Source organism: Dysidea avara, chromosome 13, assembly GCF_963678975.1.
Source record: "Dysidea avara chromosome 13, odDysAvar1.4, whole genome shotgun sequence".
Classification (NCBI taxonomy): domain Eukaryota; kingdom Metazoa; phylum Porifera; class Demospongiae; order Dictyoceratida; family Dysideidae; genus Dysidea; species Dysidea avara.
In genome coordinates this window covers 11,082,405-11,102,114 of record NC_089284.1, presented here as the reverse complement: position 1 = coordinate 11,102,114, position 19,710 = coordinate 11,082,405, and the positions used below count along the sequence as shown (strand labels likewise).

The following is a 19,710-nucleotide window of genomic DNA, read 5'->3' as shown; positions in this document are numbered from 1 at the left end:
CGCCTTTGCGATTGAATCCGTCCTGTTTGCAATTGAATTCGTCGGTTTTGCAATAGAATTCGTCGGTTTTGCAATAGAATTCATCCCGTTTGCAATTGAATTCGTCGGTTTTGCAATTGAATCCGTCGGTTTTGCAGTTGAATTTGTCGGTTTTGTATTAGAATTCGTCGCGTTTGCATTACAATTCGTCATAAACAAAATGGCTCCAAGAAACCAACCGTTCATTAAGAGATTAATTATTTACGCCATGGAGAGTTACACTTGAGACACTAGAAGGTAATTGGAGCTGGTAGTATGCAAAGCTGATAGCTGTCTGACAAGTTAATTAGCTTGCTTGGCGGAGTAGAGTTTGGAATGTTGCTGGATAGGCTGTAGAGGAAGAATTATTGCCTTATAAAGAGTTGTTTACTGCTGTTGTACTTGAAAAGTTCTTGTAGCAGCTGCTACACCATGTTTTCGTGTTTTCTCCAACTGCTATTCTTGTTACGGACAAATTTAACGAATTCTATTGCAAACAGGATGAATTCAGTTGCAAAACCGACGAATTCAATTGCAAATGGGACTAATGCAATTGCAAAAGCAATGAACTCAATTGCAACCGAGACGGATTCAATTGCAAATTCGCCGAATTCAATTGCAAAAACTTGTAATTGTTAGGTGAATTATTTCACTGGCAAAAGTTAAGGAGGCAGGCTAATTTCTATGCTCATTTTCTGGTCAGTCATTTTATGTGTAGATATTTTCAGACAAATGCTTTGAAGAATTTCCAATTTTTTCTTACTCACAGTGTTCTTCTGTTGTATTAGGAGTATTGTTCTATTATTCTGGATTGTCTTTTGAACGGTTTCATGATGTTTCCAATTTTATCACCAATTTTGTCTGCTCCCAAATGTGCTGTCACAAGATGAATAGTTTCATGACACAATATGCAACACTAGTAGAATTTTCATCCATGCTATTTCCATGAAATGTTAAAAAATTCATACATTTGTGTCCATGAAAATGTTTTCATGTAAATTTAATGGACAGATCATTTCCATGAATTTACAATGAAAATTATATGAAACAATGTTTGGTGTATGAAACGTTGTTTCATGCACAAGTACCTATGAAAAATGTATGAATTGTCAGTGGAAATGACTACACATTTCATGGACGAAAAATCTAGCAGTGCAATTTCCACACTAAGATTTCAGTATTAACCACTGCCATGATTGAAAGAACACGTACGTAAAGTTGAACGCAAAACCAGGGTGGAATAGGTGGTGCTTATTATTATTATCTATGAATTAACATGTGCATCAAGGAAGGTGGGGGTGGAGCATGGCATGCTAATGCACGGTTGTATTGTCAGTAAAACACTCTAATAGAACAACCAGTATATTATAACCTCTTGACTGATGTATTATTGTTTGTATGTATTAGGAGCCATCAGGATCAGTCAGTAGCAGTGGAACTTCAGCCAGTAAACTACCAGAACCATCATCATCTTCCATCAAACATAGTGGCGGCTCCTTTACTTCTTCCTCTAATGGCAGTAGATCATTGAGAGTGTCTGCAGAACATCACACTGGGACTGGAACTACTGTGTAAATTTGTGTGACTTGTAATTGCCTTTCCTACAGGTGTTTCTCTCTTATATGATCCATCATGAAATATATTATATATTTTTGTTTATGTACATTATTTGTGTAAACTAACTCCTTTTTAACAAGCTGTAGAGAAACAATGATTATTATTGTAAATAATAACATGAAAATGTGAATGATTAAAATTATGTGGTATATAGTACAAGGTGGAGTAGTGAAATAATTTCGTTCAATTCTATGATTTATGGTTTCTGCACGTTATTTAGAATTAACTTCTCTTTCGCATCTGTGCTACCTCAGAAGAGTTATCCTAAACAGGTGTCTATTTTGTGTGTATGTGTTAATTGTAACTTGTGATTGTACAGCATCGCACTCGCCATTTTTGTGATTTTTTTTTTTTGCATCTGTGATGTACTGGTGATGTCAATATTCAAGTAGGTCGACTTTGTAATGCAAAAACGTACGTCCAAGTTTCTTTAATAAGTACGTTTGACGTATTGATGATGCAAATTGAGTAAGTAGCGCTTTCGAGTGATGGCTCGCTTTTCTAGTCTGCCACCCGCCCCATCGATATCGTTCATGTCAAATAGTCTCGTGTGACCAGACTTTAAAAATAAAAATAAATTTATACGTTAGACATAAATTTTAAAATCAATTACAAAACCATAGATTATAGAGAGAGCCTCCGAATGAACTAAGTCCACTGGAGCGCACTTTACAAAGTGTCCTTGTGAGGATCTCACTCCTCTAATACACTGGATTGCTGAACAAAGGAGACAGGAAGATTAACAGCATCTAATCCATCCCAAACAGCTGCATATGGTTCTTTCCATTTTTCAGAAAGTAAACTGGCCAGTCTCTTGTAAAATACAGTGGCTTCATGACTCATTCCTCCTGTAGCAGAAAACACTAATGGGGTAAATATACTGTGTTCCACTTCTCAGAGTCGTGACTCATAAACTCTCTTCTTCAAAGATTCATGCTTCCTGTAGCTTGAGTGAAGATTGGATCCTCTGTTGGAAGTTGCTAGTGGATTGAAAACTCTGACATCTGTGTAGCACTTCTCAAAACGGCTGTCCCAAAAACCATTCATTGAAATATCCAAACGTGCGCCATCCTCAACATTAGCTGTCTTATATTTAAAAGTCTCATCATCCAGTGGCTGCAAATGTGGTTCAACCTCTACATCATGACACACCTCAGTTAAAAGCTCAGCAGTTAGATCCCTCACCTCATTGTGTCATATCGGGAAACCCACCCTTCGAACATGACAATGCATGATCAACAGAGAATGCACAGCCACATCCAGACCACTTTTCTCCGCACGGCGCTTATCGATTGGAAATTATAAGCGCCTGCTCCGAAAAAGGGTCTGGAACGGTTAGCATAGGCAACTCATTTCTTACACCCCCAACCACTATGGAGGATGTTAATGAATTCCAACAAGCTTTTGCCCACATCTTGACCCACAAATATTCAATATTCGGTTCTACGCCTTTTCAACAGCAATAATTTCAAACTGTGCTGTTTCTGTGACGCCGTAGAGCCTGGCAAGTACTGTGAAGAAGAAAGTGGTATGGTTTAAAACACAAAATATGTTTATCTGTTAGGCATAGTGTCAGTCGCTTTTGTCACCAAATCCATGCCTCACTTTGAATGGCGCATGACTCATCAACTGGCAAGTACCAAAAAGATTTAGAATTCGAATATTGAATGCTTATGGGATGAGATGTGGGCAAATGCTTGTTAGAATTCATTAACACCCTCCATAGTGGTTGGGGGTGTAAGAAACGAGTTGCCTATGCTAACCTTTCCAGACCCTTTTTCAGAGCAGGCGCTTATAATTTCCGATCGATAAGTGCCGTGCAGAGAAAAAGCGGTCTGGCCTCGCAAGACTACATGTCAAAATCTGTTCAAAAGAATGCAGAACTTACTCCAGCAACTTTCTGTTACACTGTGGCAAAGTAATGCTAAAATGATCTTAAAATAAGCTTCGAGACAGTGATTACGATAACAATCCCTTCTACCCTTAATTATTGTATTCCCCTTTAGACCACTATTTAGTGATTTTCTGTTTTTCATCAGAAAATTCCAAATGTAGAGTGCGGGTGGGTCATTACCATTATCCATTATCCCTACTGCTTGCATAAATATAGCCAGCAAGACTTATTTTCATACCTCTACACTCTCCAGGGCCTGATACTCTGCTTAGCAGGCAATTTTCTAACATGGCTAACTCAATATAGCTAGTTTGCTCTTTAGATGTAGCTACGTATAGTCGTCCTTCATCATGTGATCAGTTCCATTCGAGGATCAACTTCTTACTTGTAAACTTCATTGTACCAATCTTGGCTGCAATACGCAAGGTAGCTACTATATGAGTCTTGAAAACTGAACTATTTGGTTAATCAGATGAAATAATGGTTAAATCTTTAATAATGGGAAAATACGTGTGGCAGTAAAAATACATGCGGGCGCTGATGAAAAACAGAAAATCATTAAATAGTGGCAGTAGTTAGTTAGCATTAGTCTTTTGTAGCTATTTATTATTTTTAGTCTGTAATCGAAAAAAAAAAAAAGCAGTGATTAGTGAAGCTTAGTTTGATAGCTAGTTGTTAGTATCTAATTTGCATATTAATTTTTTGCTTTTCTTGTACATATCCTTTGACTATAATTTCTCAGTTCATTTCCTTCATGATGAGAGCATTCATTGGTGAAATTGCAGTGTAGTGGGAAAATCTAAAGCGTCACATGACCATCCCCAGACTCTAGGAATCATTTCATTCTACTATATAATGCTGAAATGCTGTCTGTCAGTCCGTGGTCCAGCTACCTCCAGAACAGTAGCACCAATTGACCCCGGATTTGCTGCATATTCATCGCCATCAAACTGGCACTAAGGAGTTTATTACTAGAAATTTCTAGCATGTCCCTTTTGCTGTATAGCGCCGAAAATTCACCATTACCTCAAGTTCGTAAACAGGTTTTTCGAGTACAACTACCCACTACATAGAATGGCTATTGCAGCCCTACACAGCTGATCTATGTTACAGTATAATGAACACCCCTTGGTGCTACGTAGTTACATGGTGATTTCTACCATTAGGATTTCATTATGGTAAAGAAATCTTCAACAATTTCTGACACATGCCACGCCCAAATTTCATCCGTAATTAACTTCAAACTCCACAAGCCTACTCTTTACCCCAAATTGTATATATCCTATGGTGGAATTCTTGCCTACAACTAATGAACTATCCTTACAATTCAGCAAGCAAGCAAAACAGACAGGAAACTTGAACGTGGATTTATGAAACACGCTTACCTTGAAATTTTGTTGCTATGTCAATAGTACTGACATCAGATGTATGTGGCGTGTTGAATTATTCTACACAATGCGTTATGAAGAAAAGCAAGTTTCTGTGTTTCTAGAATGGTAATTAGGTGGATCACCGCAATGTAGAAGAGTAACAATGAGGCATGTCTGCCTGGAGTGACGTCCGTTTTACAACACCGATGCCAGACAACACTAACTGGTGACTGAAGAGGCTTGATATGTTTAGTCACCCGGAATATGAACTCTAGTGAAGAGTAAGAACAGTGCAGGCCAGAACTGATTAAAATAGGAATACAGCTTTGAGTGAACCCACAGGACAAGCTCTTACCATAGTATAATCTATGAGGCTACGATGACTGGAACTATATATGCTAGAACGTATAAACTTCCAAAAGAATTACAGCTGGAATTTCAAAACCAATAGTTTGCACATGGGCACAGCAGAATAAGAACTCTAGAGAAGGGCAGGAACAGCACAGTGCAGAACTGAAAGGGATAGAAACACAGCTTTGAGTGAGCCGGCCAAAGGCAAAAGAATGCATTGTAACTTTGAATATTGACAAGGAGCTATTTGGAGTGATAAAGACTAGGAGCGAGGGGAACTGGAACTAGCTCACTACATATGGTAGAACTCCCAAAGCAATTGCAGTTGGCATGATGGAAGTTCAACACCAATAGTTCGCACATGGGCACAGCAGATACAGGTAATTATCAGTGGAATAGAACAGGTATTTATAGGTCTGCCCATGTAACTTTAATGCCCTGAATCACATGATCAGCATGGCAACTTTAATTCAACTTCACTGTGTGTTCAACTGATCAATCATATGGATGCACAAACTAACTCCATATGTTACAACACTTGTACACTTGTAGTTTGTTTTATTAGTTACAAATACAGATGCATGTGTCAATGTAAAAAAGAGTATACATGAAGTTGAATGTCTTTATGAACGTTTATAACACGAACAATAACTGGCGTGATTTACTGATGGAGTTTATGTAACATATGTAAGGCTGGTACATATGTTTATGAGCTGAACAGTGCAGCATGTTTTACTGATGCTCCATATAAGGTAGTTCATTACATGAACAGTAACCGGAATTTGCACCACTGGCTTAAAACTACTTATCTAGATGTACAGAGAAGAACGTCTTACCGAACGAGACAGGGTGAGAACGACAACAGGAATGCCAGATCAAAGAGAAACTTGGAGAGCAAGGTGAAAAGAATATGACAGAACCAGAAGGGCCGTATTAACTATGGAAGACAGGAAAGCTATAAATGCATCAAGAAGAATATGTAGACAATTGAACTTGTTTCTTCCGTTGAGCTAATACATTGTATAATTGATGAAAGCATAATCCAACACAGTGTGATCAATTTTTGAAGTTCAATTCACAATACATTATGGAGACGGATTACTCATTCTGTCACTATGAAGTTCAGCAATGTAGCAGTCTGCATATTTTTTCTATTGGTCATAGTGGAGGAGCATTACGCCATGAGCACAACGAGTAACTGGATGGTAAATGATTTCAGGGGAAGAAACGGAAAACATTCAATTAACTGAAGAACTAGAATCAGCAGCTGTCACAAGAGGACACAAGCCCCATGCATCAATGACATTATTATTATTACCACTTGGACTGAAAATGTGATTATCCATATCCTAATTTAATCAGTCCTTGTTTATTGAGCAACATACATGTGATACCAACTGTACAGATGGCATGTCGTTACTGGTGTGTAGTATATAGACTTACCTGGTTGGCAAATGCAGTGTGGGACTTGACTATAATTATAGCTACAAACCCAGCTGAATAAGTGAATATAACTTTGCAAAATGATCCTTGCTTGTAGTTATCTCCTCCACTTAATTCATATGGTCATAGTTATCAATCTCGCCTAAAACTTACACAAACAATTAGTGAACACATATCAGCTACTGTACATAGAACACTAGCTTATTTGAATTTGAAAACACCGAATGTGTAGCTATCTATTTTGTATGATAAATCATTCAGACTTGTTCCATGATGGTATTAGCATAAAGTGATTTTTAGTGATCTGTGAGAGCATATCTGTATCTAACAGCTGTGTAGTCACTGATACGATACCTCAGTATTTACAATACACGCATCAGAGACTTACCTTTGTCCTCTTTTGTGTCCCAGTTCTTTTCGCTGACAATGCAAAGTGTTGATTCGCGGTAGTGCAATATGGCTTCCCTGTTGCTGTGGTGGTAGTTATTAAGCTTATCACCCGTGTTTTCCTAGTGATTGCAGAGATACTTCTTGCACACGGCATATTACATTTTTAAAGTGCAATCAAATTTGTGGCAGCTAATAGGTAATTGCACTGATATATAACAAGGTTTTTAAAGTTCAGGAAAGTGGTAAGCAACCCAGCTACATTGTTATAGTGCAAAAATACAGAACTTCATATTTAATTGAATGTGTGGGCGGACAATAATTTTTCATGGTTTAGTACCAGGTATTACTCCACTGCTGTATATTTGGGATCATGGAGTTTTGGGCTTTCTTATCCTTCAAAATCACCTGAAAAACAGCCTCAGTTTTCCTTCAAAACAGCTTGGTGGTATTGGTTAAGCTTAACCACACCCAAAAATGCCTTCAGAGTGACCCCAGACCCTTCCAACTGGACTTTTAACAATTTTATATTTAACTGAATTTCTACTAATTGACTAACTGATGCCTTCAGTCAAGCATAACTTGACAATGCATAAGGCTACGGGCTTGATTTTTCAGTATTCGACATTGTTTTGTCCCGAGCCATGCCTTTTTGCCATAGTGCTTCAAAAGAAAGAATGGTGCCAGGCATACCATAAAAATTAATTTTGTGGCTGAATGCATGCCCCAACAATCAATTACTGAAAAGTGTAGTTGCTAGACCCATGCATCCACCAACATGATAACATCTAATCATTGTAGTTACAGTATAACTTACAGGAACAACAACCACCAAAATTAAAATTTAAATAAAATATTTATTCACAGCAGACAAATTAGTGATTGATGTTAACAAAACTCTGTAGTAAACTTTGGAAGTACCAAGGTGGCATCAGTGAAGTTGGTTTCTGGTGCCTACACCTCCAGATATACTAATGGACATTTAATCCCCATACTTCAGTCTATACACTATGACTGAAGTGTAGGGATTAAATGTTCATTAGTATATCATCTACAGGTATAAGCAACATTTCTTGCTTTGCTACTTTTTTGCTATTCACTACTTTTTTATTCTTTGATCCATAAATTAGTGTTGCACTGATATGCATATTTTCACATTTACCAATACCGATTATTTGCCCATTCCTGTAACCGATATGCTGATATTATAAGTGATATTCTTCAATTCTTCAGATCAGGGTGGAGGAATAGAAGATCACCTAAACTTTGTGTGTACATTGCATTTGTAATGATAATGTAATTAATTGCAAGGACATCAGAGTCTGCAACAGCTTTTCCACTATAACCCCTTTCATGGAATTGGAACCCAAACAGTTAAAAAACAACTAAGCCAGCTTCTTAAACATTGTTTTCAGTGGGATTCCAGACCCTTTGTGAAGGGCGACCGACTATTGCATGGGCAGCTGATAGATATGCACAGCCTGCTATAGCCTTTGCAAACATACTTTTTGCAGACAAACAAGCCTAAATAGTTATAAAACAGTTACAGCAAATTAATGTTTTACCAGTGACACCTACATTTACCACTTTCTTTACTGCCACATGGTTATTACCATCTCTATTAATTGATTGTGGGTTTTGGTTAATCGGCTAATTATTTCTGCTTTGTTACCAATACCGATATTTCTAATATCAGCTGTTACTGATTATTTAACCGATTATTGGTACAACACTACCCTAAATCTGACTTAAATTTATATATTTTCATTCCACTTGTTTACCAAGTTTCAAGAGTCTAGCAAACTGGTAAACAACCAAGCTACACTGTTAAATTACACAAAACCAGACCTTCACATTTCTGTGATTGTGCAATCAACGTATTGATACACAAGCATGATATCAGTATCACAATACAGCCAGAGTATTGCGATATTCCATTATCAATATGTATCGCACATCACTAGTGATTTTGCTGAAATTTGGAGTGTGAGGTGGCAAAGGTGATCAGCACTTACAATGCAAAAATTGTGTGCTTTTGAGAAGGGACCATAGAGTGTGCGTGCATGAAACACTTTTTCTTCCTGTCAATGTACCCATGGTGTGGTGTACTGGCTTTCTTGACTGCATGACACACTACCGTGTGTTCTTGATACACATTTTTCTGTTGCTCACCCGCACCAACTTTCCTGAGCCACACATCACACCATCATGTGTGTTGATACATTTTACAACAGTTATTGCTTTTATACAGCTGTCACATCATCTATCAATTCATAACATTTTCACAATGGCTGCTATGGATGTGAAGAAAGCAACTGATAGTCTAACTTGTCCAGTCTGCTATCAGATATTCAAGAATCCCAAGTACCTACCTTGTCATCACTCTTATTGTGAAAAGTGTCTGGAGAAGATGCAGGTACAATCTAAGATCATTTGTCCAGAGTGCAGAAGGGAAGCTACTGTTCCTGCTGGAGGAGTGAAGGATTTTGATAACAATTTTCTGATCAATCGGTTGGTGGATGAGCTGATCTTAAAGCACAAGGTAGAAGGTGAAACAGAAGTGAAATGTGATGAGTGTATGGAAGAAGACCCAGTAGAGACATTTTGTCCCGATTGTACGATGTTTCTGTGTCATGTTTGTAATGAGTGTCACAAGCGTAGCAATAGGTATCAAGGACATGCCATAGTCCCATTAGTTGACTTGAGGTCAAAGAAGGAAGACATCTCAGTCCAGCCCAAACCAAAAGTAATGTTGTGTAAAGAGCACGATAATGAGCTGAAGTATTATTGTGAGACATGTGAAGAACTGGTGTGTCTGTACTGCACCGTGAAGGAACACAATCGCCACAATCATGACACTGTAAAGAAAATGGCAAATAAACAAAGGAGTGAGTTGAAGGATATCACTGGTCCAGTAGAGGGAATTATTAAAGATCTTTCTGAAGCTCATGACAAGATTACTGATATGGGAGATAAGATACGACAACAAGCTGGTGAAGTAGACAAGAAGATTGATGAACACTATGACAAACTGTTTGAGAAGTTAAAAAAGCAGAAAGAAGAGGTCAAGCAAAGGTTAGGTGAGATAGTGCAACAGAAGGAGAAGAAGATGGCAGCACAACTAGAAGAGGTGGAATCTACACAAGCACAGGCAAGAAGCATGAAGGAAGTTGATGATGCAGTGAAGGAAAGTTCTGATGAAGAAGCACTTTCTGCAAAGAAACAAGTGATCAACCAAATGAAAGAATTAACTGAAAAGTACAAAAGACTAGACACCACACCAGTAGAATCAAACAACATAAAGTTTTACTCCAGTAAAGTACAACTCCCACAGTTTAGTCAGCTTATAGACGGTGACCTTTCCAACTCGGAAATCTTGTATTCATCTGGGTTCCCACGTGAAGGAGGACAGCCACAGTTCAAGATAATCACCAAGGATATCAAGGGTCATTCTTGCTCACTAGGAGGTAGTCATGTATCAGTACAGGTGAAGTGGAGTACAGGAGAAGTGACTACTGCACAAGTTAGGGATAATGATGATGGTAGCTACACTACTTCTTTTGTAGCCAAACAAGCTGGAGAGGTAGAGTTGTTGGTGTCCATTGAAGGAGAACAGATCAAAGCAAGTCCCTACACTGTTGTTATCCATAAACCTTACACAGCTATAGATCAACCTAGCAAAGTAATTAGTAATAATGGACAGATGGGTAAACCATGGGGTATTGCATTTGGTAGGGATGGCATGTGGGCAGTAGCTGATTGGAACAAACACTGCATCTATGTATTTGATAGTGAGGATCAGTTGATAAGGCAGTTTGGTTGTAAAGGTAGTAACCCTGGCCAGATCAGTGGTCCTAGAGGTGTTGCATTTGATGGTGACAATTACCTTTATGTGGCTGATAGTGGTAACCACAGGATACAGAAGTTTGATATTAATGGCAACTACCTGCTGCAGTTTGGTGTTAAAGGAAAATCTGATGGTCAGTTTGATGCTGTATATGGCATCACAGTTTACCATGATAGGGTGTATGTAGCTGACTATGGTAACCAATGTATTCCAGTGTTTAAGACCAATGGAGAGCTTTGCCTCACAATTGGATCAGGACAAGTGGATGGTCCTTATGATGTAGCAATCAGTTCCAGTAATCATTTGCTTGTTGTTGACTATATTCATTCATGTGTTTACACCTTTACACTTGATGGTGGATATGTAGGCAAGTTTGGTACTAAAGGAACAGCCAGAGGTGAACTTTATCATCCATATGGCCTCACTGTTGATATCAATGGCTTCACCTTAGTGGCTGATAGTGATAATCACCGTGTGTCTATCTTTGATCAAAATGGAACCTCCATACATTGCTTTGGTAGTGAAGGTAAACAAGAAGGCCAATTTATACATCCTTTTGGAATAGCCATTAGTCCTAACGGTAGTATCTACATCTGTGATTACAATAATTTCAGGATACAGATATTTTGATTATAGGTAGCTGTATGTATTACACTACTTTGAATTACTTAAGGAATAATACAATAGATTTACTGGACTTCATGGTGAATATGTTAACTCTTGCGTGACATAATTATGTTTTTCTCCTATGTATTTTGCACAGCTTTGTTATATAGATAGGTAACAACTATTGTAATGGAACATATATACTGCACCTTTTATTTAGAAAGTAGTACAGCTGTATACGTCAGTAAAGTTTGTAGATTTATGATTGTAATCTTTGTATAAGTAACATAACATCTTTTGTTACTTTATGATTGGTATTAACATATTAACAAGTATAACAGGCTAGTAATAATACATACACTACATCACATTTGGGTGGCCAAGACATGAGCAAGTAACATTGGTCTCCCCCAGCTAGCAGATACACTACTAGTGAACCCTTTAGTAAAGATGACTTGTGCGAGTACCTCGGGAAATTAACAGTTTGATTCACTGCTCTCACTCTCTCAGTTGGATGGAATTAATTATATATTCAGTACTGGTTATTGATTTATGTAGTTGAGTTTCACGGAGTTGTAGAGTTTAACAAGGAGTCCGTTATTGAGCAGAGGGAGAACAAAGAGGCATCCAGACAAACAAAAAAAATGAAACAATGTCTAAACCAGATTGAACAGGTACTAACTATATAGTCCTGTGTATAAGCCTGTACTAACTGCACACATTTTATACACAAACATGCATAATATTGACATGTATGTATGAATACACATATACAGTACTAATGATGTTGTCTGTATAATTTTCATTCATATACTAATAATGTTTATACCGTACAGCATAATAATTTGACGGGGGGAAATTTTGACAAATTCTTCATCTTTTTAATATTGATAAGGAAAATATTGACGAATGTCCTGCACCAGAAGTATTCTAATTAACTAGTCATGTGAACTTTGATGAGGAAAATTTGACGAATGGCATGCATTTTGTCAAATTTGTCCCCCCACCCCCGTCAAATTATTATGCTGTACGGTATTATCTTTGATCATAAAGGTGTATTCTGAGAATTTGGGGTGCATGGAGCTCTGGTAGTATTAGAACAAAACAGTTTCACATCAGACAGTCTTGCTGGTATACTAAATATTCCAACTAGTGTTCCTCTTGTTCATAAACATCTAGCTACTGAACTAGCTCTACTACTGAGTGGAAGGGTAAAAGAAAGGTGTGTGTGTGTGTGTGTGTGTGTGTGTGTGTGTGCGTGCGCGCGCGCGCGCGCGCATTGTGTTTCTATGTACACATGTATGTTATAGAATAGGTGAAAACCTGTGTTTATGTGTGACACAACACTTTAGTAAGTATTTAATAGCAATGGAAATCTAATATATGTCGTATTTGGTATTTCTGTGTATTATGTAATAACCTAATGACATGGTAGAGTAGTGTATTGTATAGAGTGATATAGTGATAGGTTTACTATGGATAACTGATGTGTGTCACATATAGATATGTGATATGTGACATACATCAGGGTCTGGTGATATGGGCATTTCACCAGACCCTTTCGGAGGGGGCGCTTATAATCTCTAATCGATAAGCGCCACCCTGGAGAATGGGTCTGCGAGGACGAGACTAGTGCCAGGCAGTGTTGGGAGTACCGTACGCAAGGAAATTTTGACGTCAAAAAAATTTGACGAATCGGTTTAATTCGTCAAATTTAAATTCGTCAAATGTTTATAAGCGCCCTTAAAAGTACAGGTTTTGCCTACAATTTCTTCATTTTCGTCAACATTTTATTCGTCAAATCTGCTGAAGTCTGAATTCGTCAAATTTTTTTGACATCAAAATTTCCTTGCGTACGGTAACCCGCTACAAAAGTAACGCGTTACATAATATTATTACTTTTGTGGTAACTAAGTAGCTAATATAACGAAATACGCTATAAAAACAGGTAATATAGCTCAAATTACTTTACTTGCAAATGTAACGCGTTACCTAAGTAATATAGTTACTGTAACGAATCTAATAATACGTAATATTATTACTACAAGTAACGAAGTTACTTATCTCGTTAGTGAACCACCGAGTAATGCCTAGCCACAACGAAGGAATGAAGCCTACTGAATGAAGCTTGCTCACCAGCTTCTTACTCATAACCAAGATTTGCACATTGTCCAACAACACAATCATGTCACGTGATAAGGCGGTAGTTTCACACGTGACAGCTTAAGGCTGTGGACACAAAGTAACGCAGCATAGTAAGACATCCACCACCATGTCATCTGCAGAATCAGCTGAAGGGAAAGCCAAAATAATTAATTCGGTATGTCAAAACATCAAAGTGCAATGTACATGGGCCATCATAAACTGTACTGTAACAAATGATGAGAACAACATGAAATTACTTAAAATGATTGTAACATCTTGGTTAGACATTAGAGGTTTTAGCTATGCTAAACAATGGATAGAAGATTACAAAATCACATTGAGCACTGAAACTAAGAAAAAGAAAAGCATGAGAAAGGAACTTAAGAAAAGAAAATGACATGTAAATTTATATTTCACAATATAAATATGACAAATCTATTTATACAGCTGAAACAATTGCATTTATATTGTCACTTTTTGGTATGGTGTCGCCGTTTTAACAAAGGAGTCTCATCAATTTCGATCTTATCCTTTGGTCTTTTCCTACAGTTTCCACGAAGGGGATCTGTTGCAATTGATGACTGTACTGATTGAATTAGTATTGGTTGTAAATTCTGCTGCAGTTGGATTGTCATTTCTCCTTCCTTGGGCCCGTTGCTGACCAAAAAAGGATTCCAGAGGGTCTTGACAAAATTTCTCCGTCAGTACATATTTCACACCAGGTAGACTCAACAAAAAATCTTACTAATTCTACAACTGCTTTGACTACATAATAAAAGAAAAAATGTATAGGTATGTGTAGCAATACAAGTAGTATAAAAGTTATGGTTACCTGTCATCCTGAGCCCTTCAAGTGTTTCTGGGCTTAGCAACATCATTGTTCTTTGTGCTGGTGTAAATCCTTTTCTTTGCTTGACACTTTGTTCCCATTCATTTAGGTAATTCAGAAAGTCATTTTCAAGCCACTGCAGCATTAATTGTTACAAATATGCCGTTATAATAACAATGAACTTTATATCACTATAGGAACTATTATAACATGTATATATAGTTCCACTGTTGTGCATGCTTGCATGTGTGCTGCTACAACAATTTTAGACCATAGCTTGTTACCTTTAAACGTGGGTCATCTGCTTTCCTGAATGGTACATGGTCCCAAGTCATGATTCAACTTCAATATTTCTTCCTCCAGGTATCTTGTATTCATAAGGTCAAAAAATTTGTTGAATTTCCTAACAAATCTTTCAGTTTCTGCTGTGTCATCATCCCCATAGTAGGCAAATGCCTCTCCATCTGATTTACTTAAAACCTGTTGATTTGACAATGCCTATGCAAATGCTAAGTACACAAGCCATACCTGTGCTGCTAAATCAACTCTCATTCTAGAGTATGAATTGATATTGATGTGGCCTAGGGTAAGTTTTCTTTAAAATGTTAACCCTGAAGCAGTGCGTTTATTGTACAATCTCCTCAAGTGCTGCCAACTAATGTATTTCTATTGATCTGTATAAAATTTGATAATATGATTTGCTATACTATCATTATAGCGGCCCTTAAAAAAATTACACAATGTTTAAACCATTCCATGCATGTAGCTACATACTTCTACTTACCCACAATGCTCTAGCATAACTGCGTCCAAATGAATTGGACCGAGCATTCCTCACTGTCTTTATCAAGTGAGGAACATCAGAAATAAAATAAATATATCTTCCATCACTACTATAAGGGTTGGGAACGTTGTAAACTACATCAGAAATTACAGAACTGGCTTGGCGGTGGAGACGAAAGAATTTAGGATTGCATGATCCTTTGTCAGCAGTAAGAGAAACTACTTTAAAGCCTGCAGCTTCTAAATGGCAGATCACATCCCACACCAATGGAAATATGCTGTCTGCTGTTAGATCAGATGTGGGATATTGTGCATAAGGAACTTCAGAGACATAAACAACCCTCTCACCATAAATACAAGCATATGTTTAGCAATTGGTAATCGTGCATGAGTTGTTGATTGTGTCAATGACTGCTCAAATGATGCTAAAGTGTTGTTTACTGCTCCTAAATCTACAAATCCAATTTTACCTTCATTCTTGTTATACACTAGACCTTCTTTGATCTTCATTTCATCAAATACCACTGAAATATGCTTCTCATAGTCCTTCAAATTATTCATGGTAACTGCTGACATAAGTTGTTCTGTAACCTCTGCTTGAATGCCTACCCCTGCATGTATAAAATGTGTATAATCCCTCAGCGTACGACCACATGGTAATACAATAAATCTTCTTAAAACATCATATGCTCCAAAAGATAACATTTTCAGGTGAAGGCACCATCAGATAATCCATTGGGTGCCAACGGCGTTGTTTGGGCATGTTTTTGATCTGTTCATTCGTGAAAACTGTTTTCTTCGTACTGTTGGTTGATCTGGTTAGAGTGCTCTTTCATGATGTTAACTAATCCATTATTGAGTTCTTTATCTACTTCAATGCTCTTCTTGTCAATGGCTTCCTTGATTTTTTGCTCTAAGTAAACATTTCTTTTTTGGGTTGTTCTCAATTGAGACTTCAATTGTTTGGTTTTCTGTTTCATTTCAGTGGTGTTTAGCCACCTCTCATTAGCATGGCTGTGGGTATTGACAACCTTGGGCTCATCCTGCTGCTTTATCCATCTGTGATACATACATCTGATTGTATCACGGTAACGAACACAGTTGCTACAGCGATGTTTGTCTGTAAGTAGCTGGCAATTAGATGTTCTCACTGTCTCTGAATAGCTCTCACCACTATAATAGATGGTATGCTCTCTGTCTATATATGCTGCAATTTCAGCAGATGAATTTAGCAATCTTCCCTTTTTTTCATTTGCCATATGCACAAACTGCTTGTCTGGGTGCCCTGGACATACATTCAACTTCTCAATCTCTAACAGAAGTGTTGTTAAGGTTTGTACATTGATTTGATCTGGAATTGACAAACTATCACATGTCATGCTATTCAGCGCATGGCCATGAATAACTATGCACAGATAAATCAGACCTTATTGTTACAGAGTGTGAAAGTTTTAAGGGCTGGCTACTAGATGATGGTTCCTCTTGAATATTATAGATAAATAATTGTGAATTGCATTCAGACTGTTGCATACTCCAAGCACGTGATGGCAACTTTGTATTTAACAGATCAGGTAATGGTGGTGATTCCAATGAATTAGGTGATAGTGTTGATAATTGCGGGGAAGTTGATTGTATTGGTGATGTTGGCACAGTTATTGGTGATGGAATTGGAGGAAGAATAGATGTCAACGATGAAATATAGATGTTGCAGATATTGATCCTGGTGACGAGAATGGTGACTGAATAGATGTTCTTGCCTCAGATGTTGGTGGTGAAATAGGAGACATAGGCGGTAATAGTGGTGAAGTAGGAGTCAGAGGGGTAATTGAATTAGATTTTGGCATAGATATCTGGGACAGAGCTATTGGTGCCTGCGGAGTCATGGAATATAATGACATTTATTTGTACATGTTGTAACCAAACATCAGTATACATCAACACAACAGTATATATGCATGCAACTATAATATGTAGTAGTTGTAACATGGGCACGAGTGATTTGCCTGAAATATACACACTCGCACTCGGGCTGCGCCCTCGTGCTCGTGTGTATATTTCAGGCAAATCACAAGTGCCCATGTTACAACTAATATATTCCACTTGGGTGAATCACCTGCAAGTGTACATGGAAACTGCAGGAATGCTTTGCGAGTGTATTTATATGGGACCATGTGACTTTCGATTGTGGATAACGTCGTAAGAGCAACGACAAGGCACTGCTGAGAGACCGAACGTAAGTGTATCGTCACGAGCATGCAGATCGCTTCGATTGTGGGTACGCAATTAAACACAGGAAGCTCAAATACGAGCTGAACAGCTCATAATGAAGCTTAAGTGCACTATAAAGTACTTACTATACTAGCCATGAATAAACTAAAGAAGTGAATATGTTTACCGCGCTATAATGGCCTAGCCAATTAAGTGCCACGCCCAGTCACTACGTGTGTGTGACATCGCACCAGGTGTCAAAACGGCAATGTAAAGATGATTCAACTACACTAAAGTACTTACTTTACTAGCCATGAATAAACTAAAGTAGCGAATACTATTAACACTAATGGCCAAATCAATTAAGCGCTACACCCAGTGTCTGTGGGACATCCCCACGTGACTATTGAATGTAATATGTTTAACATAAACTAACCTGTGACCTTCTTCATTAAAACAATGAACTATCTTCTTCCCCAAGTCCATGATCTATGCCTTGGCTCACTTTACAAAAACTAAAACCCACTATCGATCCTGTGAAGTGTCGCTAAATTAAAGGAGAGGAGATCACACAGTTTCATCAAAGAAATCAAATGATTTCTGAGAATGCTTGGAATGCATTAATGAGAATAGGAGGTAGTATATTATCACTCCTAGGAGGGATATAACTTGTATATACTACCTCCTATTCTCGTTACTGCATTCCCGAGCACTGCTAGCAGTGCTATTATACCACTTATACACCTTCTCTTCCCTTTGAAGTGAGGTGTGAAAGTGGTATATTGATTATTATACACTGTAGCTATACATTCTTGTAATCATACTCAATTAGCTACATGTATGTTGTATGTTACATATATTATTACGCTGTAAGTAGCTGTACTATGCATGTAGGCTACTATAATATTCTTGAACAGCCATTGCATGCATGCAGATTCATTATTTAAAGTTTAAAGCAAACATAATTGCCTCAATGGAACATTTTTATACATGAATTATGCTGTACTGCTGTACTTGTGGGGATATATATATATATATATAACTATACCCCATGCATAGAAAAGTTTGGAAAATGGATTGGAATGCTCTGTTTGAACACATGATTGCTCTATTAGAGTGTTTCTTACAAAGTGGAGCAACTATAAGCCCCCTTGTCAGGAGCTCTAGCACAGATATCCAATATGCTAGCATACCATTTTGTATAAAACTATAATTATATGCTATATGTATGCATATTGATTATATATAATATATATATTATATATGCATACATAATATATATATTATATATGCATACATGCATACATGCGTATACTATCCTATATATGTACAGTATAGCTATGGCTGTATAATATACAGCCATAGCTATACTGTACATATATAGGATAGTATACACATGTATGCATATATAATATATATATTATGTATGCATATATAATTATATAATATATACAGCTATATTAAAACACATACTTTTTTCCTTTTGCTTGGACGCCCTGGTGGTCTGTGCTTTCCTTCTAGCCGCTTCTTTTTCTCTGTTCTTGCGCCTCCTTCCAATGCGTACCTTCCTGTATCCCATTATTGCGTGTCTGTAGTATCTAGCGGAATGTGTGTATGTGTATTCCACTATGGTAACAATAAACTCTCTTTTACTGGATGTTACCATTATGTCACTATATGTATGACCACGCTAAAACTCCAAAACCCAGCACAGTGAAATAGGCTAAAACTGAGCTATAGAAAAACAGTTCGTCTACAGAAACTAAAGCATTCCACTCAATAGGTGGTTACAAGTGGCTACATAAAAATTATCGGCTAACAACTTTTCTTTTGTTGTGAATACTCCAAAACTTAGAATACTCACTAGTTAGGCCCCTAGCGGTATTTGGTGATTATTAGCCGGTTTCTCATCCAGCCTTTCTAATTATTAGGCCCCTATTTGGTGATTATTAGTTTCTCATCCACCGCCCGCATCCTTCTTAAGCTACCGCATGGTAAGCCATTATTTACTCTGCGCATGCTCAGAAGAACACGTGATACCAAACTGTTATAATTTTTGTTAATGAACGCTACAATGCGCTATATATCACCAGGAGAACTGTTGTTTTCCTTGGCAAATTGCTGCAGTGCCAGTTGCAATCGTGCTCTATCGACTTCATCAAAGTAGGCTTTCAGTTGACTGTCGAAAAATAGTTGGCGATCACGAAAATTA

General features: G+C 37.6%; 2 protein-coding genes and 1 long non-coding RNA gene across 6 annotated transcripts in view; 2 read left to right on the top strand and 1 right to left on the bottom strand.

The window, feature by feature from the left end:
* The window catches only part of LOC136242831 (kazrin-like), a 46,162-nt gene that overhangs the window by 9,277 nt on the left and 17,175 nt on the right, over positions 1-19,710 (top strand). Inside the window, exon 12 of one of the 2 annotated variants that reach the window (XM_066034319.1) lies at positions 1,426-1,794. The exons of the other annotated variant lie outside the window; for it this stretch is intronic. Coding sequence (XP_065890391.1) covers positions 1,426-1,593 — 168 coding nt within the window. The 3' untranslated portion in view covers positions 1,594-1,794. Of the gene's footprint in view, positions 1-1,425; positions 1,795-19,710 lie in introns of those variants that run through there. 2 annotated transcript variants of the gene reach the window in all.
* Positions 1,795-11,832, top strand: LOC136242830 (tripartite motif-containing protein 2-like). The gene is made up of 2 exons (XM_066034318.1): positions 1,795-1,907; positions 9,332-11,832. Exons 1-2 carry the CDS (start codon positions 1,827-1,829, stop codon positions 11,555-11,557), a joined length of 2,307 nt encoding a protein of 768 aa, XP_065890390.1. The 5' UTR covers positions 1,795-1,826; the 3' UTR covers positions 11,558-11,832.
* On the bottom strand, positions 13,843-19,678 carry LOC136242841 (uncharacterized). 3 transcript variants are annotated; one of them, XR_010694657.1, is made up of 6 exons: positions 18,972-19,678; positions 15,292-17,161; positions 15,036-15,181; positions 14,792-14,987; positions 14,511-14,643; positions 13,843-14,443 (listed from the first exon to the last, which is right to left on the bottom strand). It is a non-coding gene; the product is annotated as an uncharacterized lncRNA (long non-coding RNA). The 3 variants fall into 3 exon arrangements; XR_010694658.1 differs by lacking the exon at positions 18,972-19,678 and adding an exon at positions 17,935-18,417; XR_010694656.1 differs by lacking the exon at positions 18,972-19,678 and having other exon boundaries at positions 13,847-14,443; positions 15,292-18,389.